Here is a 27,103-nt window from a genome sequence, read left to right as displayed (position 1 = left end):
AGAATATTCTTTTTGTCTAAAGTATTATGTAGTCCCCAAGCCAACCCCCGTTTGGTTTTCAGGCACATGTTCATCCCGATGATTTTGAAGAGGGGCGGAACTGAACTTTGATCAAAGCCCTTAGACCAGAAACAGCATAATGGAGTTGAGCCCAGGCGGAATGAAGCTTTGCCACTTAATCACACTGCTCAGTATCCCAGCCTGCTTTGGGATTCCGGCAGGTAAGCTCTCGCTTCTCTCTTAAGTTATATACATCCAGAAAAGGGTATGAGTGGTAGTCTAAAGAGCACACGAGTCACAACCACGCTTGCCAAACCACGTCTCTACTTATAGCTCATTGACTGGTCTCTTAGTAAGATTTCTTATTGTCTGTGTCTGTTAGTCATGTTTAAACAGCCTACTCTGTTTCTCTCTATGACTCTCCACTGTAGCTTATTGAGAAATGCACAAAAATGCACTGTTAAAAATGTCTTATTTTGACTTAAAAAAGTCAGAAAACTGTCTGTCTTAAATTTTCAAGTTCATTGAACATGAAAAGTAAATTATCAGAACAGAATTTATGTGTATTACTTTCTGATAACTCAATAAGAATAAAATTTGAAGGCAGGCAGGTTACTTACTTTTTTAAGCTAAAACTCTGAATCATTTTTACAGTGCACATTATAGATTAGTTGCAAATTCTGAACATGAACACTTCCTCCACAGACTCAACATAAAAATCATTAATTAAAATAATTTGACATATTAAAATGTATTTAGAGTAGAATTCCAACTTCTGCGTAATTCAGGTGTTGAGATGTGAACAAAGTCATTCATAGTGTTTTGATATGAAATGCAGAATTGTTCACAGTTGTGATGAGAGGATATCCAAAGTTTAGTACCTCTAAATGCCCCCTCACACAGAGAGATACCTGAGTAGTGTTGTATGGCAAAACTATTTTTTTCAGATTTATCACTATTTCACCATCATCAGCATCAAATGTAAAACTCAGAAAACACATGTAGGTTCACTGGCCATTTGAACAGTGAATAAAATGGTATAATAAAATTTGCATTGTAGACATCATGACCCCCTTGTTCCTTATTCCTTTGTAAAGAAATCTGAGTATCCACTTGCATTTTTACACTATTAAAACACAACAATCCAGCCTTGTAAAATAAGGAGAATCATTTACACTAATAACACCAGTTTAGCTTCTTTCATGAAATATTTCCCCACACTTGAAAGCCTGAAACCAATTTTTGTCACAATCACTTGTTTAGACAGGCAGCTCAAATAAATTTTTTTGGCATATCCAATTTGAGCAGGACAGATTTTCCGTAGTCTGAATGGCATCAGATTGAAGCCATGTCAGATTTCATGTGTTTTTTTGTTCTCACCCTGGGTGCAGCGGTTTTATGACATCACAACTTAAGATGAGAAAGTTGTGCACATTCACATATTACAGCCTAAACACGGAAGGTGGAAGCTTCAACAGACACTTAGGAAACATATTTTTCACTTCATATGTTGTAGTTCACTGTAACTGCTTCATTAAAAGATTTGAACTTAAAGTCTGTCTCTGAATTTTACTAATACAGCCTGTAGCTTATTAGCCGCCTGTTGACCAGGTCAACCTAAACTAATGTCATGCTCTGTTCATGCTGTAGATAATAAAAAGTAAACGCTGTAGTGAAATATAGCATGATTGTTCTGTTAGCTAGGCATCATCGTTAGCTAAGTTTTTTCCCTCCCTAGTCAATATATGCAAATGACAAACCAATGTGGACATGCAAGCAAAAGCGACTACAGTCTGACCATACATATCAGACCATACATACAAATCTGACTTGCCCTGCAGTGAGAACAAAGCCTAAATGTGATTCCACCACCCAGAAGAATGGATCAGGTGCAAACAAGTACAATTCTAGCTAAACTCTATAGGATGGCAAATCTCCAAGAGTGTTACTGAAGATACCTGCACATACACTCAGTCTACTCAGAACCCAAGTTTGCCACATGCCACCCTCTTCTTTCGACCCATTTCTAAAGAAAACCTGAAAAAAGGTAATTAATTTCTTCACCATATAAACTGAACCCATCTCTCTTTATCTCCTTTATGGCTTTCCATGCATGTCAGATCCAGTGTTTCTCAGCAGGACTGAAGCCAGTCAGGTGCTTCTGCATCGCTATCGGCGCGCCAACTCCTTCCTGGAGGAGCTGAAAGTAGGGAACTTGGAGAGGGAGTGTCTGGAGGAGAAATGTTCCTATGAGGAGGCCAGGGAGATCTTCTCTGTCCCTGAACAACTGGTGGGCAGAGCTACAATTATTACTTCAGCACACAATGGCTACGTTCACATTACAAGCCTCATTGTTGAGATCTGATCTTTCTGTCTTGATGTTTCACAAATGTGTTTATAAGGGGGTTCCTACAACATCAACAAATGAACAAACAAGGCTCCATCGCAAAAATTATTAGCTGAACATCTCTCAGTAATACGCACATGAATTTTGATCTGACCGCTCTCATTACAGGCCCCTTCACACCTGGCTTTAATATGCATCCTATGTAATCTGATCATAAGGGGACAGTGCTAAGTGTGAAGAGACTCCAATGTGTCTCGTTGATCCGATCTCTCAAAATACCACATAGGACTTGTAATGTCAACTCTAAAGTATCACCATGTGTCCGTGACAACAGTGAAGGACCGCCTAATCAAAAGCATCTTCACAGCAGAAACTAAAGCAGCTGCTTTAGATAGTTTGTTTTGTTAGCACTGACTGTATGTTCACAAACAAGGGCTTCACCTATTTCTGTGGTTATAGCGCCAAACGAGGTGTAAATCGCAACGCTGGCACATGTCGGTGTGGTAAATATATTTTTAGTACTTTCATGGCTGACACCACAGGCTTTAAGTCAGCGCAGCTGTAAACGAGTGGAGTTAGAGTGAATAAATTTTCAGAAGACGTAGTAGCTTAACATGCTACAGCTTCACTACAGCACAAGTTCATTAAGGCTTACTGAAGCTTCACTGACTCAACTTAGAACATGAAGACTGAAATTTGAGGGAGCAAACCCTCAAACACTGAAAGGAAAAAAAGAGCTATTTAAAATGGCTTTGAACGTGGTTTAGCCTGTTAAAGCCAGATTTGCCAGATTTTATTTTTTTTAAACATTCCATTGATTCTAATACTTATGTAATGTTCTGTTTGTATTGACATACAAACCGTCTGATTTATATTTAATATCTACAACTTTTTGTTGTTTTTCCTCATTTGTTCCAAAATTAGTGAGATCATTTAGTTAGTAGTTGGAAGAACTTACCTATTTATATTTTAGTGGGGTGGTGAAAATAGTATTTATTCACAAAATCGCGCTGTGAGAGCTGTGTTGGACAAGTCTTTAAGCCTGTGCTTGAAGTCAGGTAAATACTGTTTTTGCACTTACGGTTGCAATAAGAATATGTCTGAAGAGGCAGTAATGAAAATGCATTGACTGAAATGGGCTCAAAAATATCCTCGTACTGGTCAATTTTTAATATCACCCCACATGTTGTCACTCCACCCACACCACCAAAACACCAAAGCAAATGGGCATGAATGGGCCTGCATCCACCGAAATTGGTAACATACCACATTATACCTTTAGATTTCACTTGCACAGGCACTAAAATAGATCCCAAGGACTTACAAAACACTTTTGTCAGTCAAAACACACAAGGATTCTAATGTGATTTAAATAAATCTGATTTTTATGTTCACACTACTCTAAAAACACCATATCTGGGTCACATTATGGCAAAAATTAGATTTGTGCCACTTCATGTAATGTGAGGATAGCCCAGGTTTAGTAAAATTATTGGGTTATTCCCCAACTTTACTGCATTAGTGAAACTAAGCACTGTAAATACAAAAAACAAAACTGGACCTGAAGAGCAAATCTTTCAATTATGTTTCTTTTTTTCAGAATGAGTTCTGGAAGTCATACACAGGTACAGTATTAACCGTTGGTGAACATGACCAAACTGAAATCATTCCTCCATCCTTCTCCATTTTTGGCTTGATTCGTATTTTGAATGTTGCTTTCTCTGCAGAGCCAGACTACTGTAAATCAAAGCCGTGTACAAATGGGTCCACCTGTGTCAGTCATGTCAATACTTACATCTGCATATGTCCACCCAGGTTTGAGGGACGGAACTGCGACAAAGGTAAAGTCAACAACAGAATGTGTACTAAAGACTGAGAAAACTTGTTAGCTTGTTGTCAGCATGTTACGTTTCAAAAGTTCAGAATCATTGTTTTCAAATAATAAAATAATGATATATTTACTCTGTGCAATTTTATTGGTTTCAAATAATTAAAAGAAAGCTAAGAAAGCATATTTACCATCGTGTTCATCACCTTTCCACTTAACAACTTAACAAATAAACACTCGGGGACTGAGAACACAATCTGAAAGAGTAATTTTTTGCCTTTCTTTTTATATATATGTCTTCAGCTGTGCAACCATACAGGGCCTTCTTGGCGTATTTTGAGAGTCTTCAGTGTGAATCAGGTCTGGACTGCAGTCAGGCCAGTCTAGCACCTGCACACACCGGCATGCTGTTGTTGCACGTGCAGAATGTCATGCTGAAATAAGCATGGATGTCCCTGAAAAAGATGGCGTCTAGAGGGCAGCATATGTTGTTCCAAAATGTGTTCAGTAACAAAGTTGCTTTCACAGATGTGCAGGTTATCTACTAACATACATTGAGAGACCCTGGTTTTTGAAATTTACTCTGGTAACAACCTGGATGGTCCTTTACTTCTTTGGCCCAGAAAACACAACATCCATTTTTTCCATTTTTAATCTGAAAGGTGGACTTGTCAGATCACAACACACATTTCCACTGTGCGTCACTCCATTTCAGATGAGCTTGAGAAGTTGGTGGCATTTCTGGATTTGTGGATGCAGTGATGAACAGTGTTTATTGACAATGTTTTGTCAAAATATTTCAGAGCCCATGTGATGATATTCATCACAGAAGCATGCACCTGTAACATTCCTGCCCTATCCTGCCTTAGTTTTGGTTTCCTTCTCCATTTGTTTCTCCTAGCTATGTGCTCTTGCATGTTAATTTTTCCTTCTCCATCCCTGTCAGTTCTGTCAACCTGGACCTCGATAAAGAAAAACTCATACTTACATCCTACTTCCTTGCATCATCTGTTACAAAATGCTCAGTGAACAAAGGATGCAGCGAGTTTGGTGGAAAAACAGCAGAAAATTCTTCAGCAGGAGAAAACGTCCTTGCAGGAATGCCTCCTATTTCCCTGCCAGGCTGGCCTCCTAGTGCTCTGCCATGCCTCTGCCCCCCATTTTCTGTCTGTTTTTAGCCAGTTCAGTCCTGTCCTTGTCACAGTCACCGTTTGTGTCTCCATTCCTCGCTCAGTCTCTGTGTCAGTCCCTGTCTCAGTATCACTGTCCCCACTGCTTACCAATCATGGTCCTCACTCCAGTCCCTGTCTCTGTACTTGTCCAGTCTCCTACCCAGTCCTGTGGCTCTTTCCCGCTGTTCCCGCTCATTCAGCTGTCTAGTCTAGTGTCTGGTCTTTTGTTCAATTTCCTGCTTTTGCCCTCTGTCCATTTCCTGTCCAGTCCTGTACCCTGTCTACTGTTTTGGTCCATGTGCAGTTTCTGTCCAGAGTTACGTCATCCCTTTCTCTGAGCTCTGGTCAGTCTCCTCTTTGTCCTTTCCAGTCCTCGGGCTGTCTCAAGCGGTCAGTTCATTTTATGTCTGGCTCACATTTTGTTTTGTAGCTTCCAGTTATTGTGTTTTAATCATTTGCTTTTCCTTTGATTTCCCATTATGTGTTCACCATGGATATCTCAAACCTGCTTGCCTTGGCTTCATAATTCATCAGTTCTGTCAACCTGGACCTCAAAAAAGAAAACTTACTTGGTGTTTCCATGCCTTGTTCGTTACGGAGCCATAGTAGGTGAAATAGCTAAAAATCTTTGCAATCACTTGTTGAGGAGCCTTGTTCTTAGAATGGCATTTTTTGGCAAAGTGGGTCGCCTTGATCTATCAAGTTGAGCACACATCAAGGTGGATTTACAAATCAATCCATTCTGTTTTTATCTTCTTTTCACATACAGTCTCAACATTTTTGTAACTGAGGTTTGTAATATGCCAAATGATTTCTAACTTTTGAATGACAGTGTTCTTTGTAACACAACTCTAACAGTACTCTTGCTTACTTCACAGAAACAGTTCCTCAGAATATTTATGGCTGTCTGTATAAAAATGGAGGCTGTGAGCATTTCTGTACCGAGACTGGAGACTCAGTCCGCCAATGTCACTGTGCTTCAGGCTACAGCCTAGGTGTAGACAACAGCAGCTGTGTGTCACAAGGTGCGTCTTCACACTGTTACGCTAAGGGTCTGATTTCTCAATCCCATCATGTGGTCTGATCCCATTCCTTCATGTAAAGTCACTACTGGTTATGTCTTTTAATATTTTCCTTAGAACCCTTTTCTTGTGGCAGATCAGTGGTGAAAAGCGTGGGCCCTAGGGTTGTTAAAGGGCATGTGTGCCCTAAAGGAGAGTGTCCCTGGCAGGTATAGTTGAGCAAGAGCACCCTAATTTTGATTTTAAGATGTTTTTCAGGATAACCATGATTTTTGTCTTTCTGTGTTAATTTATTCAGGCACTGCTTGAGATTGGGGGTGTGTATAAATGTGGGGGAATTGTTCTAAACAATCAATGGATCCTCACAGCTGCTCATTGCATCTGGCAACAAGATCAAGCCCAGCTACAAGTGATAGTGGGTAAGGAAAATAAAAGATCAATTGTTTAATCAAATAGAAGTATCCACCTTTCCTCAAAAAACATTACACACTTTTACCTTTACCTTAGATGTAGTCGATCAGCCAAGACATGTTTGGTGTCTAAAGGTTTTCTTTTGTTTTTCATTGGAGTTAAGAGGCTAAGGTAGCTAACAAATAATGGAAGATAATGCCCCTTAATTTAGCACATTTTGTAAATTAAAATCACCACTTTTTTGCAAAGTTGAGCAGGTCTGTTAAGTAATTTCAAATAGACTTGTATATATGGCGCCTGTATAGATAGGCAGATAAATAAAAAGACAGTGACAGATATATTAGACTGACAGTTGTCCGTCCTTTTGTCCATATTCATGGATGACAGCATGGCAGTCCTGTATAAGCTTATATTCATTGTTAGGTACATTAGTCTTGTAGCTCCAGCGCAACACTAAAAAAGCAAAACAGAACATGCCTAGGCTGATCGACTACATTTAGGGTAAAAGGAAAATTGTATAAATCTGATTTTTGCCAAACTTTTTCTTAACGCTGAGAGGCCCCCATTGAGCTCTCAAAGAATCCAACTGTTTTTTACTGTTTCAGTCCTTCTGTATGCTTATCTTCCTCTCCCCTTTCAGGTGAGCACATCCGTTTAAGCAAGGAAGGCACAGAGCAGATTAGGAAGGTGTCTAAAGTATTGATCCATCCTCTCTACAACCACACAACCACTGATAGTGACATAGCACTACTACACCTACGCAGGAACATAACATTAGGCCCCTATGTTGTGCCCATCTGCCTTCCCCCAACAAAAGGCACATTTGATCGCACGCTGGGGGCAGTGCGTATGTCCACTGTGAGTGGATGGGGCCGACTTGCCCAGTTTGGACCTCCATCCACTGTGCTCCAGAGGCTAGAAGTGCCAAGGGTTCCCCTAGAGCACTGTCGAGCCCACGTAGGTCCCCGGGTTACCAAAAACATGCTGTGTGCAGGTTTCAAGGAAGGAGGACGTGATGCATGCCAAGGAGACAGCGGTGGACCGCTGGTTACGTTGTATAACAACACATGGTTCCTGACGGGCATAGTGAGCTGGGGAATAGATTGTGCTCGCTCAGATATGTATGGGATCTACACTCGTGTGTCCATCTTTGTGGAATGGATTACAAACACTATGGCTAAAAAATGAATGGAGAATTTTTGGGAAGAATTATTGCTGAGGAAAATCTTAAACAATCTAAAAATGCCACAACATACATCTTAAGTACTAATATTGCAAAGATCAGTACTGATTGTATTAATACCAAGTTCAGTGTCAAACTTATCATGCAACAATGCGTCTTTGTACTATTCAATTTGTGAGGTTCTGTCATTAATAAAATTAAAACTTTAATGTGATAATTAAGGGGCATCTTTGTGGTTAAGTCATACCAAATATTATCGCAATTTCATGAACTGCTCTAATCCAAATTTACAGGTTATTTTGTTAGCCCCCTTAACCCTGTTCTTCAATGGTCAGGACCCCCACAGGACCACCACAGAGCAGCTATTATTTGGGTGGTGGGTCATTCTCAGCACTGCAGTGACACTGACATGGTGGTGGTGTGTTAGTATATGTTGTGCTGGTCCAAGTGGATCAGACACAGAAGTGCTGCTGGAGTTAAGCAGGTCTGTTAAGCAAATTCAAATAGACTTGCACATATGGTGTCTGTATAGACAGGCAGATAAATAAAAAGAGAGTGATAGATATATTAGATATATAGCCGTGCGGTGACCCTCAGAGTGACAGATGCTCAAAGTTAAAATGGGGCACATGGACCAAAATAATACCACTAACTACAGCACAACTCTTTAACTATGACAACATCCAGCATTCAGTACGAGCATCACATCTCACCATATTACAACATGAGATGGCCTTATATCAAAATAGTGTTTTTATAATTAACATATCTTCAGTCAACCATGTATTTTAAATAATATCTTGTCAGTTAGCAGTGACTGAATCTTTTTAAATGGAATTACTTTCACGGGAACAATATATAATTCTGACTGCTTAATCTTGATACCCATCGCAGCTGGCAGCTAATAAAATGTAATAAACAAGCTAATGAACACAACAAATAAACCTGCTACAAGAAGACTAAGTAATAGATAATTGCCAAAACGGACAACAGCAAAACAAAGAGAAAAATCCCATAAAATACTTCACTCTCAGTGTAAAAATTAGAGCTAAAAGGCCATCAGCTCTGCTGCCCTACTAGGCTTGAGTTTGATCAGCTAATTTACTTCATTCTCAGCATGGTAAAAGCCAATAAAACATTACATTAAATCCATCGATTTGGATGGTTCAGCAAAGGCTAAAATTACACCGGGGTTTAAAATCCAGGACAGATATTTTGCAGGAGTGTTTTCATACACTAGATCATATTATCAGCTAACCAGCGAATGAAGTGACTCACCTATGAGCACACAGTGTTGTCGATATATGAGTTAAGCTGATGGTGGTGTTAACCAAAAAGATTTTTGTCTTTGGAAATGCTTTGAAAACAACATCCTTCAGTCTGTCAACAGGCTATCTGGTACAGTCACATTTTATCACCATATCTGAAGTTTCACATTCAAAATCTAGCGCTGGCTGAACTCAAGACTTGACTGAGCCAATGGTGGATAAGAACAGCTAAGCAGTGCAATCGAAGGGCCAAGAAAACGAGGCGGGGCTTGAGAGTGATCTGTCAAAGATGTGGGCAGTTAAACATGCAGGAAATTATGCTAAAATGATGCTAAAGTTTGTTAAAATTCCGTCCACATAATTTTAGCACCGTTCCTGTGTTAAATTATTAATCATTAAGGGGCAAAGGGGCCACATGCTCCACCACCTTCGAGACAACATAATAATACAATACTAATCCAGAACTTGCTGGGGGCCCCCTGGTGGCTTTGGGGCCCTAAGCAGCTGCTTATGTGGCTTAATAGGCAGAGCTGGCACTGTTGTTACAGTTTGAGTTGCTTTTATTGTTATAAAATACTGTTGAAGTACAATATTACACTTACTTTTGTGTAATGTCTATTAAATACACAGGACTGTTAGCTTCCTTGAAGCATGGACATAGGAAAATTCATATTTGGACTCCTTAAGGACTTGTATGTATGTATGGCAAAATGTATTGGGTTTAGAACATTTTTAGTTTATTATAGAGAGCGATAGCACCATTTTTTCAAAAACATCATTTAATTTTCCTGTAGAGAAACAACATAACGCTGACTACAGCATGACTGACATGACTTCAGAGATCTACAGTGGGGTCCAAAAGTCTGAGACCACATTGAAAATCTTAATTTTCTTTCATTTAAACCTGGAATAAAACGACAGATGGTTTTAGAAGTTGTAGAAATTTTAGAACAAAGTTAGTAAAATGAACAAATATTGAAGATTTGCACTTTTCTAGATCACGACTCAAATGGAAGAGACACTGACAAATGCCTTTGTACAAAAAGTCTTACCCCTTCCATTGAAGCTCAGAGTTCAGACGGCTCTGATTGATTTGATTTACTCATCACAAACTTGTTTTTGCACACACTTGTGGAATGTATGCCAGCTCGATTGCAAGCTATCATTAAAGCAAAAAGGGGATGTACTGTACCAAATACTAAGAAACTAAAATACTAACAAATTCAATTAAATATTTCAAATATAATACATTTCACTCACATTTGTATGCTGATAATGCAATTTGCAATAGAACATGCTGTATTAAATTAGAAAAGAATGCAAAATAGATGCATTTTCACTAGTTTGCTCAGATTTTTAGACCCCACTGTATATTTAGAGACAAGTCACTTTCTCAATACATTCTCAATAACAGCTAATTAAAAAAAACATTTTAACTTCTTTAACATTAAGCTTGATCTTTATTTTTACAGCAATATGCTGCATTTCCTGAAAATGGCAAATAATAGTCTAAATAAATATTATAAATTTGTCTTATTGCTGTATTTCTTCTGTATATTTAAATCAGTTTTTTTACAGAGTGAACATCAAAGTTACATTATTGGAGGTTTGGGGCATGCTTTTAGCCTCTGCTGATTGCACAGAGAGCTCCCAGACTTTGGACCCTTCAGCTGTGAGGACCAGAGAGATCAGGACGTCTGCCATTGTCCAACATGCAACTGCTATCTCTGTTTTCCCTGATACTGAGCTTGTGCTGCTGCAACTCTGCCTCAGGTAAAATATGTTTACGTCTGTACGACAAATATGTACAAAATTAGAGGAGTTTTGTGTGTACGTATGTATATTTAAGTAAAACCTTCTTGCATAAGCGTCTGTGTGTGTCAGCGTACTTGTGGTCACTCACATGTGCACATACACTTCTGCAATGTACACGGTAACTTTGCAGTGTTTGTAAAGCGGAATGAGGCCCATGGAGTCCTCACCCGAACCAAGCGAGCAAATTCTGGCTGGTTTGAGGAGCTGAAGATGGGAAACCTGGAGAGGGAATGCTTAGAGGAGAAATGCTCTTATGAGGAGGCCAGAGAAGTGTTTGAACACACTGAAGTCACGGTCAGTATTATGAACTACACATGCAAGGCAATAAATAAAATGATTTATAAATGCATATAGGACAGCTCGTTTTAGCATCTCTTCCAATGCAGCAAATATGGTCCTGAATTTATTTACAGCAATTGCACTGGCTTGAACTTTATAATTAGGCTGTGCAGCATCTTCATTACAACTGCAATCAGAATTTATATTTTGTCCAATTCTTATCTTTTTCACAACAGAATGAATTCTGGAAAGTCTACAACGGTAAGATGTTCAGTTGCTGATATTTTAACAGCCATGTGCATGTTGTCTTTCGATTTTGAGCTTTTGTTATTTTTAACAGCTGAAGATCACTGTCAGTCAAAGCCATGTGAAAACAACGGCGTCTGTTCCCCTCTCAAGGAATCATACGCATGCCTCTGTCCACCAGGTTTTAGTGGGCGTAACTGTGAGCGTGGTAAGATTATCACCTCAGTCATTTTTATATGTACCTTTTTGCAAGCAGATGCTTGTGAATAGTTACCAGACTATTCCCTGTAACCTACATATGACAACGTTGATAGTAAAATAATACAAAGAGATTGTAGTCTAGGCTGCCATTTACCGCTCACTGTTCTCTTGCTGTCCAATCTTCCAGAAATTAAAGCTATTCCTGACTCCTGTCTCCACAACAATGGTGGATGTGAGCATTTTTGTGAAGAGCAAAAGGGGCAACGCAACTGTTCCTGCGCAGATGGATACTTTCTGGGAACAGATGGTCAAAGCTGTCTGACCCATGGTGAGAGTACTATAAATGATGGATAAATTACGTGCATGTCAATTATTACAATGTATGTTCTGAGTGTACTGTTGTGATTTTCCACTTCTGCTGTGATAATTAACTCAGCGTAATCTCTGAGAGTAGCAGCTGTGGCCAAGCCAAAACTTTTGTATTAGCAGGAGTAGTTTTGAGCATTCAGCCTAAGTAAGCTTGTGTATACAGGATGCTGTAGCCTACTTACTGTATTGATGTGACATCATCTCTCTTCATTAGAGACATTTCCCTGTGGCAAGGTGCCACTTCTTCAGAGTAACATCACTTTAAAGAAGGACCTGGAGCAGGACCCAAGGGCTCGGATAGTCGGAGGAACAGAATGTCCTAGGGGTCACTGCCCCTGGCAGGTAGAGTATAAGTGTCATTACAGAACATACACCAATCAGGCATAGCATTATGACCACCTCCTTGTTTCTACACTCATTGTCCATTTTATCAGCTCCACTTACTATATAGGTGCACTTTGTAGTTCTACAGTTACAGACTGTAGTCCATCTGTTTCTCTGCATACTTTGTTAGCCCCCTTTTACCTTGTTCTTCAGTGGTCAGGACCCCCATGGACCCTCACAGAGCAGGTACTATTTGGGTGGTGGATTCTTGTTCGAATTTTCCCGTTCCACCTTAAATGGTGCAGCAGTTCTGATGCCTGTGGCGCCAGAATGTAACTGCTGCACTATTTAAGGTGGAATGGGAAAATTTAGCTAGCTAGCTACCGAGACATCAGCATAATACTAGCGATTTTTTATGCTTGTCATGAAGAAAAGGACCATAATACACTGAAATGACATTAAACTAAGATAATCAAATGGTTATTATAATTACTCACATTTGTGGGTTTCTTTGTTCACTAGCACTGCCATCTTGCCATTTTCTCTTTTTTTTCTTATAACATTTGGAGTGTGCATTTGAAAAACCTCCATTTGGATGGCCATGTAGCCCTAACACTTTGCCCAACTCCTCCATCTCAACAAAAATCGGGACACCCTACCCTAGACGTGAACATGCGAAATGGAGGGCTAGTGCTAAGTGATGGGGGCAAGAGGTGAAATTGGTAAAGGGGGGGGTGATTTTTGACGTTTTGATATGACAGCGACAATATGTATACTTTGCTGCACCTATAGGATATGCTGTTGTAAAATGAAACGTCTGTGCTCCTCAGGTTTTGCTAAAATATGGAGAAAAGGGATTCTGCGGGGGTGCAATTATTAAGCCTACGTGGATAATCACAGCTTCTCACTGTTTGGAGAAACTCTTGGTCAAGTTTCTAAAGATTGTGGCAGGTATAAGTTCTATTACTAAGTTTTATGCAGGTTCGCACATTGTGACAGCTGTGTGTCTCTCTAGCTGGTGTGTGCATGATGGCCTTCTTTATATGACTCAGGTGAGCATGACATTGACGTGAACGAAGGTTCAGAGCAGACAATAGAAGTGGAGGAGATAATCATGCATCCTAACTACATCTCAGCAACAGCAGACAGCGACATCGGCCTTCTGCGTCTTCGCCGCCCCATTGTCTACAGCACGTATGCTGTACCCGTATGCCTTCCTCGCAAAACGTTCGCAGAACGAGAACTCTGGGCCGTTCACCTGCACACTGTAAGCGGGTGGGGACGGCGCAGTGAGGGTGGGCCTACCTCACGGGTGCTCCGAAAACTTGAGGTGCCACGTATCCGCACCCAACAATGTGTGGATCAAAGTAACGTCTCGCTAACCGCTAACATGTTCTGTGCTGGTTACTTTGAGGGTAATCAAGACTCCTGTAAGGGGGACAGTGGCGGACCTCTGGTGACCCATTACAGGAACACCACATTTCTGCTGGGTGTTGTGAGTTGGGGGAAAGGATGCGCCCGCCCTGGACATTACGGCATATACACACGTGTGTCCAATTACCTGGAGTGGATCCACCAGCACACGTCAGCACCAGGTGTCAATTCACCGATGGCAACATAGGCGAAGTCTGTGAAAAAGGCAAAGTATAGTCAGATTGTCACACAGATAATAATGTTCCAACTTATACTAAGATAGCAGCATTTTAACTTTTGTTTGTTTCTATTTATATTTCAAAACATTAATATCTCTACAGCATGTGTCAGCTTTGTAACTCAATTTTCCTTCCCTATGAAATAAAATTATAATCTGAAATAAAGGTTTATCTGACTTAAAGTACATCTTTCTTATTTTTGTGAATGCATCCAAACTCTGAAAAGTGATGTTAAATAACTTGTGTTACCCATTTCAATACTTTTTGTGTCATATTTTTTTTATTTTACCACATTCTGTGTTAAAAGCAACCCAAAAGGTGTCCCTAACTGAGTATAGAAATATTTCACTGTGTGTCTAGGTAGAGACAGAACGTAATGTTTTTCTAACAGATACGTTTTGAGAGCGTATGTTGGTGGTGTGGTGTTAGTGGGGTGGGCTTTTCAGATTTCAGGATCAGCACTAACTTCCTTTCTTTAAATTCCCTTTCTTTCTTTTAGAATAAGAATGTACGGAGCCCTTAAAGTGACATGGTGATTATTTTTTTAATAAGGCATGCCCTTAAATCATTATAATGAAGCCACAAATTACTATGATGAGGCCTCGATTTATGTTTCTCATCACTCATGGCCTCAATATAATAATTTGTGGCCTTGCCTGATTCAAAAATGATCACCATGTCATTTAGCTGCATGTAAACCACATCAACACAGGCTGCTTAGGCTCCTGTATTAGAGGAACAATGTCCAGAATATAACCTACTTTGTCCAAACCCCCCACTACTTTGCCCTGCGGATCGAAGGCTGAGAGTGCTGACCACCAGAGTCGTGTAAAGCCCCAAAGCTAACTAACTAACTGCTAACAGCTCCAGCATGAAGACCCAAACGCTTCTGGTGTTACTGGCGTGTTTCTGTCACAGGGTATCCGGAGCAGGTACGTACACATGGTGTAAAACGCTCTAAACAGTCTCAGGGTCAGTTCCTCGGAGTTTTGTCTTTTTTCCTGGCCGTTTTCCTCCAAACCTTCCTCTCTCCTGCAGTGTTTCTCAGGAGGGCCGATGCTAACGCGGTGCTGCAGCGCGCTAAGCGCGCGAACTCGGGCTTTCTGGAGGAGGCCAAGGCGGGAAACCTGGAGCGCGAGTGTCTGGAGGAGATCTGCGACTACGAGGAGGCGCGAGAAGTGTTTGAAAACGACGAGAAAACGGTGGGCTAACACCTGAGTGGGCTTATACTGACCAGACCTCGGCTTAAACACAACTTCAGAGCAACCAAACTGCAGATTTGTGTGAAAATAGACTATAAAGAGCACGACTGACAAGGCAGGGAGATATTAAAGGGAAATTCCATCGATTTTTCAAAATTTCTGCATAATCCAGTGGTTGAGATGTACACAAAGTCATTGGGAGTGGTTTAATGTGAAATGGTTAATTGTAGAGAAACTAAGAGACTTAAAAATTTGTAGAGACATTTTATATACACATATCTTTTGAGCATTTATATGTAACGTTGATGATTATAAAACAGGTATAAATCTATAAAAAGAGATTTCTTTGGGGGCTGTTTTGCCTTAGAACACCCTTCATGTACCCCTCCACCATGAATAGATTAAAATAAACAATTTTTAGAACCGGTTCATGTAATCATTTTTGGTGATGTAGCTTTTAGAGGTATTAAACACTTCAGACGTCTGGTTCCTATCACCACCACTCTGAACAATTCTGGCTCTGTAATACAGTTTCTCTAGAAAAGAGCATTTCACACCAAACCACTCTGAATGACGTTGTTCACATCTAAACTATTTAACTATAAAGACATTTTGAAAAATAGGTGGAGTTCCCCTTTAACGTTGTTGGGTGTACGTCTCAACGAAGACGCATGTTTGTGTGAATGTAGACCAGGACAGTGAGTTACGTAAATGTTATGTAACGTAGTGGGAGTCCTAAAAAGTGAATACTGAGTCTGACAAGCAGATGCTGAAAACCTAAAACTGTAATAATTTCGCGAATACTGTAATAACACCCAGAAATGTAGTAAAATGTAGGACTTATCTTGATCAAAATCAAACTATCCCAATAATGTAATATGGTGTCACAAGTAATAATGTAAAAATATTTTTAATGATATTGTAATACCTCATCACATTATTGAGAATTTATTACATTTTCAGGTTGACTATATTTAATACCTTGTTACATTTTTGGGGGTTTATTACATTTTTGATCAGTGCAAAATTGTATTGCTTTATTGCACATTAGTTGTGTCCCACAACATTCACTCAGCCCTGCTGTCTGAACAGTCACCCTGGTGAAATATCTAGATATATTCTAGAAAGTCTCATGGTCAACAGGAATTTGTACCATCTGAGTTTTCTGAAGATCAGGGGAAGAAGAAAAGTTGATTTTCTATTATGTTTTTCCTTAACTTTGAAAATTCATACTTGCTACCCAAATTTATTGATTGAAAAAAAATTATTGATTTAAAAACATACGTTAAAATTAAATCAACAGAATATCCTCAGACCATTAGCATGGATGGTAGTTAACCATGTTTTGGGTATTTGCTCATTGTGAGCAGTGAAAGTTTGTGAAAAGTGAAATTGTTCTAAAGATTGCTTAACAGATATTGAAATGGTAAAATGTGTTTTGTTAAATTCAATATTTGAAATAGATTTTTAAAAACTCTTTAAGTTTTAAGAGTTACAAAAGTTAAATGGCACTCTGCTCATGGAATCACTCTGTTTATGTTGTTAATCTCTGATTTATGTGAATGATACTATATAAACCAAAGGCAAGAGAATTAGACCTTAGTGGTGCTGAGTGAAGTGTGACTTGTTTTGTTTGTGTTGCTTGTTTTGTTTTCTCACAGAAAGAGTTTTGGCTGACATACGATGGTGAGTTAAGAAACCAGATGACTAATGATTGTTCCAATGTTGGGTATTATTACATTTTAGTAATTAAAAATGTTATATTTCAAATGGTGTTTCAGCTAACTGGTTTTTCAATAGAGAAACATTCACATAAAATAAGCCACTGCTATTTAAGGGCCTGCATTAGTACTATACTGCATTTTACAGTTAAGTGTGTATTAATACAAAAATGATAAAACTACTATACCTGTATACCTGTTTTATGCTGTTTATGATGGCATTTTAACTCCAGCTCGGGAGCCCTGCTTCACCAACCCATGTAAAAACAACGGGACGTGCATATATTTGGCAGACACCTACATGTGCCAGTGCCTAGAGGGTTTTGAGGGCAAATATTGCCAAAAAGGTACAGTGCACAAATCAAACATTTAGGTTTTTTTTCTTTTCTTTTTTTTTGTCATTCTGGGCTCAAATTCATTCTTTTTACGCATTCTGGTTTCACACATCTCTCTGCTTTAGATTTTGCTTTTCACAATTTAAAAATTAAAACATAACCCATCCTAAAAGCAGTTCTACTCTAAAAACACAAGTCTCTTTTTTAGATGTTGTGGATACGCTGAAGTGCCTGTATCTCAATGGAGGCTGTGAGCAGTTCTGCGATGGTTCAGGACCCAGGCACAAGTGTGCATGTGCCTCAGGTTATGCTCTTGGAGAGGACGGAAAGTCCTGCGTAGCCCAAGGTGTGAAAATTCCTCTAGAAATTCAGGATCAGAATAAATAGGAGCTTAACAGACGATAACTTACATTCCTTAGAGAGGAACTAAATCTGTAAGTGTAAGCTGATGTCATATGATCTGTTGCGTCTGTATTATTGGCTTCTAATGATTGTGGAGTTGTCCTCTGTAGTTCAGTATCCATGCGGGAAGGCACCTCTTCAGATGAATCAGACTGTTCTACCACGAACTGTCAGTGGACAAGAATGCCCTAAAGGCCACTGCCCCTGGCAGGTAACCTATACGTTAGGCAGAACACATTCACTTTTTCAGCTGGTTTGAAATATGCTCAGTAGCGTACTTAATGCTGCCAAAGACTATTACTGGAAAGACCTATACTGAGATGCATAAATTAAACCTTTATTTTTGTGCATTTGCACATCTCAAATATTACTGATAATAATTAATATTAGTGAAAAATAGAGATAAATAATCAAATATATGTGGATAATGTGGATCATGTTTACAGTACGTATAAAAATTCCACATAAAAACATTCATTTTAGAATTTTGTCCTTGAATTTTGCCTTGAACAGCAACTTTATTTAGCCATAAAATAAATCTTAGATAATGTACATCAGCTGAGATGATGATCATTGAGGTCTTCAGAAGAGTCAGTCAATTAGATCATTTCACCTCATTCACCAATTGTTCCTAAGAAGAAACTTCTTACGCAGTTTTCCCAAAGATTCTGACATTTATAAAAGTTTTCTTATTTGGAGTTTGTTCTCAAGTAAGAACAGAATGTACACACACTCAAGAGCACAAAGGCAGGAACAATTCTGAGGTTTAAAAACACATCATAAATCTGATGCAGACTTTTTCTTAGGACTTTTCTTAGGAAACTATTAGGAAAATATTGCTGAGTGAGGCCCATAGATATTGAAGTTGCCCATCTGCTCACATTGTGTTCATACAGGTCCTGTTGGATTATCATGGAGAAAGTCTCTGTGGTGGGGTTTTAGTAGATGCCAACTGGGTCATCACGGCTGCTCACTGTGTGGATAAAAGAGATACAAACTACCTGAAAGTTAAAGCAGGTATTTCATATATGTTCATCATAGCAGTGGCCGGTATTGAGAAAATTTACATCACAGCATAAATACAATTTCTGACAGTTACGGTATACAAAACCAAGCCACTTGTTCAAGTATGCCCAACTTGTTACTACACTCTTTGTCCATTTTATCCACTCCACTTACTATATAGTAACTTTGTAGTTCTACAATTACAGATTGTAGTCTATCTGTTTCTCTGTGTACTTTGTTAGCCCCCTTTTACCCTGTTCATCAGTGGTCAGGACCCCTACAGGACTCCCACAGAGCAGGTACTACTTGGGTGGTGGATCATTCTCAGCGACACTTACATGGTGATGGTGTGTTGGTGTGTGTTGTGCTGGTACAAGCGGATCAGACACAGCAGTGATGCTGGATTTTTTAAACACTGTGTCCACTCACTGTCCATTCTATTAGACAGTTCTACCGTCTTGTAGATGTGACATCAGAGACAGTAGCTCATCCTTTGCTGCAGTTTGTGTTGGTCATCCTCTAGTCCTTCATCAGTGGTCACAGGACTCTATGACAGAATATCTTTGGTTGGTGGACTATTCTCAGTCCAGCAGTGACACTGAGGTGTTTAAAAACTCCAGCAGCACTGCTGTGTCTGATCCACTCAGACCAGCGCAACACACACTAACACACCACCACCACGTCAGTGTTACTGCAGTGCTAAAAATGCACCACCCAACAAGGTGAAAGGGGCTAACAAAGTTTACAGAGAAACAGATGGACTACAGTCTGTAATTGTAGAACTACAAAGTGCTCTTATGTGGTAAGTGGAACTGATAAAATGGACAAAGAATATAGGTAAAGGTAGGTGTCAATCAAATAAAAATCCAGTGCACCATATAAAACATTTTATCTTTCAGTGGCTGACTAAATGTGTACATGTGGGTCCCTTTATATGAACCATCATGCAAAAAAATCTGATATGAGCAAAACATAGAAACTAAGCAATAAGTCTTCAAATGGGAACATAGCTATAATCTCTTTATACTGTACCTTCTGTGTTTTACCAGGCGACCATAATATTGACATAATGGACGACACAGAGCAAGCTTTTCCTGTAACCCACGTGATCGTCCATGAGAGCTACGACCCAGTGTCAATGGACAGTGACCTGGCTCTTCTGCGTCTACATAAGCCAGCTACATTGTCAGCTCACACTGTCCCCATATGCTTGCCAACACTCCAGTTCGCTCACATGGAGCTAGCCGCTGTCCGCTTCCATAGTGTCAGTGGATGGGGCCGGCACACTGAAGGTGGCAATGCCCCTAGTTCTCAGCGTCTTAAAGGGCCAAAATCCCCCATACTACGCAAGCTAGCTGTGCCGCTTTTGCCGAAGCCTCTGTGCTCACTGAAGAGTGGGGTTAATATCACTGATAACATGCTCTGTGCTGGTTATTTTGAGGGTAGGCAGGAGTCTTGTCGAGGAGATGACGGCAGCCCCCTGGTCACTCAGTATGGGGACACCACTTTCCTGACAGGGATAGTGTCATGGGGTAAAGGCTGTGCTCATCCAGGGTTTTACAGGATATATACCAAAGTTTCCAACTTTCTGGATTGGATTCAGCAGACCAAGGCCATGCCAATCACCCAGCTGGACACACTCAGCAAAACTGCAAATGTCTCAGTCTCAGCAGCACCTCCTCTTGAGCAGTTCATAAAGAACTGATTGTAGGCCAGTCACAACAAATGCTGCACAAAGGCATCCTTGTAGTCATTATTTCTGTAGTCATTTAATTCAGCATGAAGCTTATGCAGCCCACTTTACCTGATGTGCCATTCTTGCTTAACTGACACTAGCTATTGAGTTGCTGTTCTTTTCTGAAATAAAGATGTTAAATCAGACATCATCATTGCATTATTCTTTTGTGTTCTGTCAATGAGATCTAAAGTTTGCTTTCTGATTTAATTGTAACATTTATAATTGTCATAAAATGAGGTTCAGTGCATTTTGTCTTATTTGCAGATTTTGGGCATATTTGTGTTTGAACATTCAGTCTCTTGCTGGTAGCATGAGGACAGTGGCCACACAGCGTAAATATTAGCTCACAGTCCCAAGAGCAGCCTGGGTTCGCTCCTTCTCAGCAAGCCGATATGATTGATTCAGATAAGCAGTTTGACACTGGGGAGGTTCTTGTTTTCAAAGTTATATTTTGCCTGTTGTGGTTTCAGAGAACCTGAAATAACAGCTATATGTTTAATAGCACTCACGATTTCTACTTCGCTGCAAAATAATTGTATCATGTAAAGTGAAAAACATCTTAAATGTAGGTAATATGTTTAATATTTGTCATATGATTGTCAAAATATTTAGATTTTTCAACATATTTATACATTTTTACTTCATCTTATTAAGTAAAATTGGGTGAACTATCAGAAAATTAATATAATTTCATTTTATATACACCTAGGTAAAGTAAAAAATTTTCACAATTTCATAAAGAGGAATTTTAGATACATTGCTTACATTTTAGATGCTTTCAATTTCCAATGTATTTTTTTGCAGTGTACTGCAACTCTGTCCTTTCGCTCTCTCTCTCTCTTCCCCCCTCCCATTTATCACACAGGTCATTGATCTTTTGTGCCTGTGTTCCAGATTTCACTCCTCTTTTACAGAGACGTACCTTGCGATAAAACTTGCCATGTTTTGGGTATTGAAGACATTCTTTTGTCTAGTTCTTGTACACTGTGCCACATCTGAGGGTAAGTACCCTACTAATTTGATAGGTTGTGGTTTAAGTTTGTAAGTTGACCTCATTATTGTTTCCTACACCTACCATGCGGTTTGTGAAGATCCAACTCTGGTTTGTGTTTAATCATTGGAGGCTAGCAAGGTAGTGTTGCACTGATGGTGTTCAGTATGGAAACACATGCTGAGTTATTAGTATGCTGTAATGCCAGACATGCAAGTATCTACAATTAATTTACTACTCCAGTGCAGTAGGTATGTTATACTGTGCAATGGGTAATACCAAAGAAATAGTTTAGTTTTCTGTCTTTTTGTTATAGTCTAGTGCAGTGGTCACCAATCCACTTCTTGAAGATCTACTTTCCTGCAGAGTTTAGATCCAACCTTTATCTAACACTGATGCATCTTATCCAGCCAATCTAGAACATCTAAAGAACATTAACTGGACAAAGTGTGGCAGATTGTGGTTGGTCTTTAAAAGAAGGTAGATCTCCAGGACCAGGGTTGGTAACCACTGGTCTAGTGGTAATAATGAAATCAGATGGTGTTACTGATGATAAGCTGTGGTTTGACTGTCTCTCTAGTATTCCTCCAGAACAAGGATGCCAACCACGTCTTCACGCGGCGCAGGCGGGCCAACAGCATGTTTGAGGAGTTTAAAAAGGGTGATATGGAGCGAGAGTGTGTAGAGGAAAGGTGCAACTATGAGGAGGCCCGAGAGATCTTTGAGAACAAGGAAAAGACGGCATGTTAACACTCATCTTTCTCCATTTCTTTCCATGATGCTGGTTTTTTTTAAACCCTTAAAAGGTTTTTGCCGGTGGTAACAAATGTAAAGTGTAGCTCATGGAAACCAACAAAAAAATTGTATTCCGAATTTACAATCAATACAACATTTCTGTTTATGCAGACTTGAGCCTACCAGAACATAATTTCAGTTGAATGTAAATATAATTCATTGCTCATTATACTCACTGTGATACCAAATTGCATTGCATTTATAAGTAACAACAGTTGACTTCTAGGGGTTAACCTTTCAATTCTGTTGTTCCAATCTTCCCATTGCTTTTTACTGCTTCTTTCTTCTCCTAGGACGCATTCTGGAATGTGTATTTTGGTAAGTGAAAGTGTTCAAGGGCAATCTTTTCAATGAATATCCAATCAAATTTTGGCTCATTTTGGGTCGACCCAATCTAATAGTCAACATAGTAGCCACATTTCAAGATTTCATCAGACTCAGAGGCCAGGAATCCAAAATGGTCATTTCAAGCCTCTTTTTTGTCTCCAATGTCATCACAGATGGAGATGCATGCCTGTCCCATCCGTGTCTCAACAATGGTGTCTGCAAAGATGGAATAGGAAAATATGTCTGCTTCTGCCCTGAACTGTTTCAGGGTTACAACTGTGAGATTGGTAAGTGGCCACAGCATCACTGATAACTCCTGATAACCTCTACATGCAACAATATTAGTTTTCTAATTTTTAATTTTTCAATTCAGCTATACCACAACTATGTGAGGTCAAGAATGGAGGTTGCGAGCACTTCTGCAGTGTGGTTCGCAATAGTGTCGTGTGTTCATGTGTCAAAGGCTATAAACTGGCTGCGGATGGGAAGTCCTGCATATCTGATGGTAAGAGAATGACAGATTGCCTAAACAAAAGTTTACATGCATTCATTATTAAGAGCCTTAACATTCACTAAAGGCAAACTTCATTGGAAACTTCAAGCTTCAAGTCATTGGAGATCTAATCCTGCAGAACTTTGTCCCAACCCTAGTGTTGCACGCTTGTTGCCATTCAAGTTCTTCAGAGGCATTAATATATTGATGCCATAATAGGTTAGGGCTGGAATTGAAACTCTTCAGCCTATCGATGCTCATTTTACCTCTTGTTTTCATCACAGATCCCTTCAGATGTGGTCAGCTGCATCCTAAGCAGACCCGAAGTATTCTTATACATCATGTAGTGGAAAACGGTACTGGTACAGACAATAGCACTGGCCATACCAATGACATGAGTACCAAAAATGTAACTAAGACCATCACAAAAAAGAAAGTCTCAAATTCCACTCAGACAATCTCTGATCCAGACACTTTGTTTGGGTTGGATGATGAGGAACTGATTAATCCTGTAGAAGAGGATCCTGTGCTTCCAGAGGTTGCAGGAGACACAAGAATTGTTAATGGGGAAGATTGTGCACCTGGAGACTGCCCATGGCAGGTACACACATAATCCAAAAGCATTTATGAGAGATTTTTGACTGAGTGTTACTGCCAATGGAGTTTTTCCATCATTAGTTATGTCTATAACTGTATAACTTTAAATGTCCGAATGCACTCCGCAATCATAGCTAAGAGCAATGGCCTAACATATATGAGAAGGGGTTTATTATCATGAAGTTTTATATTGTATTTTGGTTTATTTGACATTTATTTGTTGTAGTACAGTTTAAAGCTGATTGTTTTTGGTAATCTGCTGCTCATAGAAAACTTGTTACAGACTGTGCTACTGTCCCTATTAGGCCCTGCTGGTGAATGAGGATAAAATAGGCTTCTGTGGTGGGACCATCCTAAATGAATACTTCATTCTTTCTGCTGCCCACTGCATGAACCAGTCTCGCTCCATCACAGTTATTCTAGGTATCCTGTATATGTTTGTGTGTGTGTTTGTGTGTTGGAGGGTGAGGGGTATGTTACTTTGTGAACATGTAACCTGTAAAAGAGGTCAAGTATGAGGTCAAAAGTATGTGGACACCCCTCTTAATTATGGAATTCAGGTGTTTCAGCCACACCATATCAAGCACATGGCTATGCAATCCCCATAGACAAATACTGGCAGTAGAATGGGTCATACTGGAGAGCTTGGTGACTTTAGATGTGGCACTTTCATAGGACGTCACCTTTGCCACAAGTCTGCCACAAGTGTCTGCCCTGCTAGATCTGCCCTGGTCAACTGTCAAAGCTTCTATTGTGAAAAGGAAGTGTCTACGAGCCACAACAGCTCAGCCACAAAATGTCAGAACTTGCAAACTTACAGAGCAAGGCTGCCAAGTGCTGAACCATATAGTGCATAAAAAATTGCCTACCCTCTGTTGTATCGCTCACTACAGAGTTCCAAACAGCCTCTGGAAGCAACATCGACTGTGTGTCAGGCACTTCATGAAATGGGTTCCCATGGTTGAGCAGGTGGACACAAGCCCAAGATCACTATGGGCAGTGTCGGCTGGAGTGGTGTAAAGCATGCCACCACTGGACTCTGGAGCAGTGTAAACATATTCTCTGGAGGGATGAATCATGCTTCACTATCTGGCAGTCTGATGGATGAATCAGGATTTGGCAGATACCAGGAAAACACTACCTACCTTAATGGATAGTGCCAACAGTAAAGTTTGGTGGAGGAGGAATAATAGTCTGGGGCTCTGGAGCCCTTTAGTTCCAGTGAAGAGTAATGTTAATGCTACAGCATCTAAAGACATTTAAGACAATTATATGCTTCCATCCTTTGTGGCAGCAGTTTGGGGAAGGCCATTTCCTGTTCCAGCATGACTGTGCATGGCACAGTTTGACAAGTTTGGTGTGGTGAAACTCCAATGGTCAACAAAGAGCCCTGACCTCAATCCGACTCAACACTTTTGGGATGAATTGGAACATTGATTGCGAGCCAGGCCTTCTCCTCCAACAGTGCCTGACCTCAGAAATGCTCTTTTGCCTTAATGGGCACAGATTCCCAGATGCACTCCAAAATCTTCTGGAAAGCCTACCTAGTGGAGTGGAGGCTGTTATAGCTGCAAAGCGGGGCCAACTTCATATTAATGCCCATGGGTATGATGGTCAGGTGTCCACATACTTTTGAGTGAATTTTAGTTTCATAGTTGTTGCTGAACAATTTATAGCATGTACTAAATAATAAGCTTGCACTTCAAAGTTAATTTACTAGAGGGCACAGGAAACTGGCTAGTGAGCTCCAGTGAAGATGACTTTAGCTGAAATAATCTAATTCAGGAATGTCAAACTGGAGACCTTCCAGACCAAAGTGCTGCAGATATCAGTGTTTACATGAACTTTGTTCATGAAAGCCTTGCTAATTAGCTGATGAGCTGAATCAAGTGTGTTTAATGAGGCAGTCTGCTGAAGTCTGCAGTGTTGTGGCCTGCAAGGACCGCAGGTTGACACGCGATCTAATTTATCAACACTTTTGTTATTGCTGTGGCTATAATTTGGCGCAATGCCATGGAATAACCACTTTTGGCTCCATGAACTTTTCGATGGATGATTTACATTTTTGTAAATGAGACAAGTGAGTGTGTAGAAACTCTTTGAAGTTTAAAGAACCTCCACGTAATGTAAAGATTCTTTTCGTTGGACTACATGTCCAAGCCAAGAATAACATAGACCATATGAATAAATTATCTGTGTGTATTCCTGTTTCCAAAAGGTGAATTTGACACGCTGAAAAGAGAGGGGCGTGAGGTAAGACATCAAGTCGCCCAGGTGTTGAAGCACATGAACTACGTCCCCGAAACCTACCACAACGATATCGCGCTCATCAAGCTTGTCAAGCCCATCACCTTCACTGAATACATCCTCCCTGCCTGCCTGCCAGAACGCGACTTTGCGGAACGCGTGCTCATGCAACAAGTAGACGGCATGGTCAGCGGCTTCGGGCGTCTCTACGAGGGTGGCCCGCAGTCCACCATCTTACAGAAGTTGACCGTGCCATATGTCGACCGAGCGACCTGCATGGAGTCCACCAAGTTTAAGATCTCTAACCGCATGTTCTGCGCCGGTTATGATCGAGAAACCAAGGACGCCTGCCAGGGTGACAGCGGCGGCCCTCACGTCACCAAGTACCAAAACACCTGGTTTGTGACCGGTGTGGTGAGCTGGGGTGAGGGCTGCGCTCGCAAAGGAAAGTATGGCGTCTACACGCAGGTGTCCAAGTACATCAAGTGGATCGAAACCGCCATGGAGAAGGTCATGCCCAGAAAGGCAGCTTCCGGAAAAAGCTAGGGAAAAGAGGCAGGTCCTTAGGTGTTCACCTGTGATACGGATGGTAAGGAAGATTGACTGACGTCATAAACGGACGTATATAAAAAAAAAAAAAACAATAAACAAAACAACAACTAAATAAAGATTCTATATTGATTTATTCAAGTTATGTTGTTTTTTGTTGTGATGTCACAGCTGATTGGTGTTCTGAGAGTTCACCTCTTGAAACCTTGGCTTATAGGCTTATTATTCTGGTATTATTCTTGATCCTTATTTTTCATTAACTGCTACAAATTATCTACTAACTACTATGAAACTACTTATGGACCCACTTATGGGCTCTTAGAGGTTAGGGGTTTTATAAGTACCATACATCCTCATTACCTACCTGAAGTTTTTTTGATAAATGGCTTGTAGAAATATATTGTTGCTGTCACCTAAAAACCTGGTATCTCCTTTTTTCATTGATTTTCTTAATTTGATAACTCCAGTTATCTTTTGAATTGTGTTAAAATAAAAAAAATTGGACAAAAAAACTTTACATTAACAAGTTAAGAATGTTTTTTCCTTCTCTTATATAGTGATCATTTTGGAAATACAGTGTTGCT

General features: G+C 40.0%; 4 protein-coding genes across 4 annotated transcripts; all 4 read left to right on the top strand.

Annotated features, from left to right (window-relative positions):
* The first annotated feature begins 81 nt into the window (after nucleotides 1-81).
* Nucleotides 82-8,188, top strand: f7l (coagulation factor VII, like). Its single transcript, XM_036557394.1, has 8 exons — nucleotides 82-221; nucleotides 2,121-2,290; nucleotides 3,948-3,972; nucleotides 4,075-4,188; nucleotides 6,226-6,372; nucleotides 6,487-6,578; nucleotides 6,668-6,788; nucleotides 7,421-8,188. Exons 1-8 carry the CDS (start codon nucleotides 140-142, stop codon nucleotides 7,966-7,968), a joined length of 1,299 nt encoding a protein of 432 aa, XP_036413287.1. The 5' UTR covers nucleotides 82-139; the 3' UTR covers nucleotides 7,969-8,188.
* A 2,683-nt stretch (nucleotides 8,189-10,871) lies between these two features.
* Nucleotides 10,872-14,302, top strand: f7 (coagulation factor VII). Its single transcript, XM_036557476.1, has 8 exons — nucleotides 10,872-11,004; nucleotides 11,177-11,340; nucleotides 11,562-11,586; nucleotides 11,666-11,779; nucleotides 11,960-12,100; nucleotides 12,356-12,483; nucleotides 13,296-13,416; nucleotides 13,518-14,302. Exons 1-8 carry the CDS (start codon nucleotides 10,944-10,946, stop codon nucleotides 14,084-14,086), a joined length of 1,323 nt encoding a protein of 440 aa, XP_036413369.1. The 5' UTR covers nucleotides 10,872-10,943; the 3' UTR covers nucleotides 14,087-14,302.
* Nucleotides 14,303-14,569: 267 nt separating this feature from the next.
* f7i (coagulation factor VIIi) lies at nucleotides 14,570-20,666 on the top strand. The gene is made up of 8 exons (XM_036557475.1): nucleotides 14,570-15,049; nucleotides 15,156-15,319; nucleotides 16,981-17,005; nucleotides 17,274-17,387; nucleotides 17,584-17,721; nucleotides 17,888-17,988; nucleotides 18,674-18,794; nucleotides 19,832-20,666. The coding sequence occupies exons 1-8, from the start codon at nucleotides 14,989-14,991 to the stop codon at nucleotides 20,485-20,487; spliced, it is 1,380 nt and encodes a 459-aa protein (XP_036413368.1). The 5' UTR covers nucleotides 14,570-14,988; the 3' UTR covers nucleotides 20,488-20,666.
* A 719-nt stretch (nucleotides 20,667-21,385) lies between these two features.
* f10 (coagulation factor X) lies at nucleotides 21,386-26,660 on the top strand. Its single transcript, XM_036557474.1, has 8 exons — nucleotides 21,386-21,521; nucleotides 22,092-22,252; nucleotides 22,600-22,624; nucleotides 22,807-22,920; nucleotides 23,007-23,138; nucleotides 23,411-23,727; nucleotides 24,029-24,146; nucleotides 25,942-26,660. Exons 1-8 carry the CDS (start codon nucleotides 21,461-21,463, stop codon nucleotides 26,514-26,516), a joined length of 1,503 nt encoding a protein of 500 aa, XP_036413367.1. The 5' UTR covers nucleotides 21,386-21,460; the 3' UTR covers nucleotides 26,517-26,660.
* The last annotated feature ends 443 nt before the right edge of the window (nucleotides 26,661-27,103 follow it).

This window comes from Colossoma macropomum, unplaced genomic scaffold, assembly GCF_904425465.1.
Source record: "Colossoma macropomum unplaced genomic scaffold, Colossoma_macropomum, whole genome shotgun sequence".
NCBI classification, from domain to species: Eukaryota; Metazoa; Chordata; class Actinopteri; order Characiformes; family Serrasalmidae; genus Colossoma; species Colossoma macropomum.
This window is presented reverse-complemented; position numbering and strand designations above follow the sequence as displayed.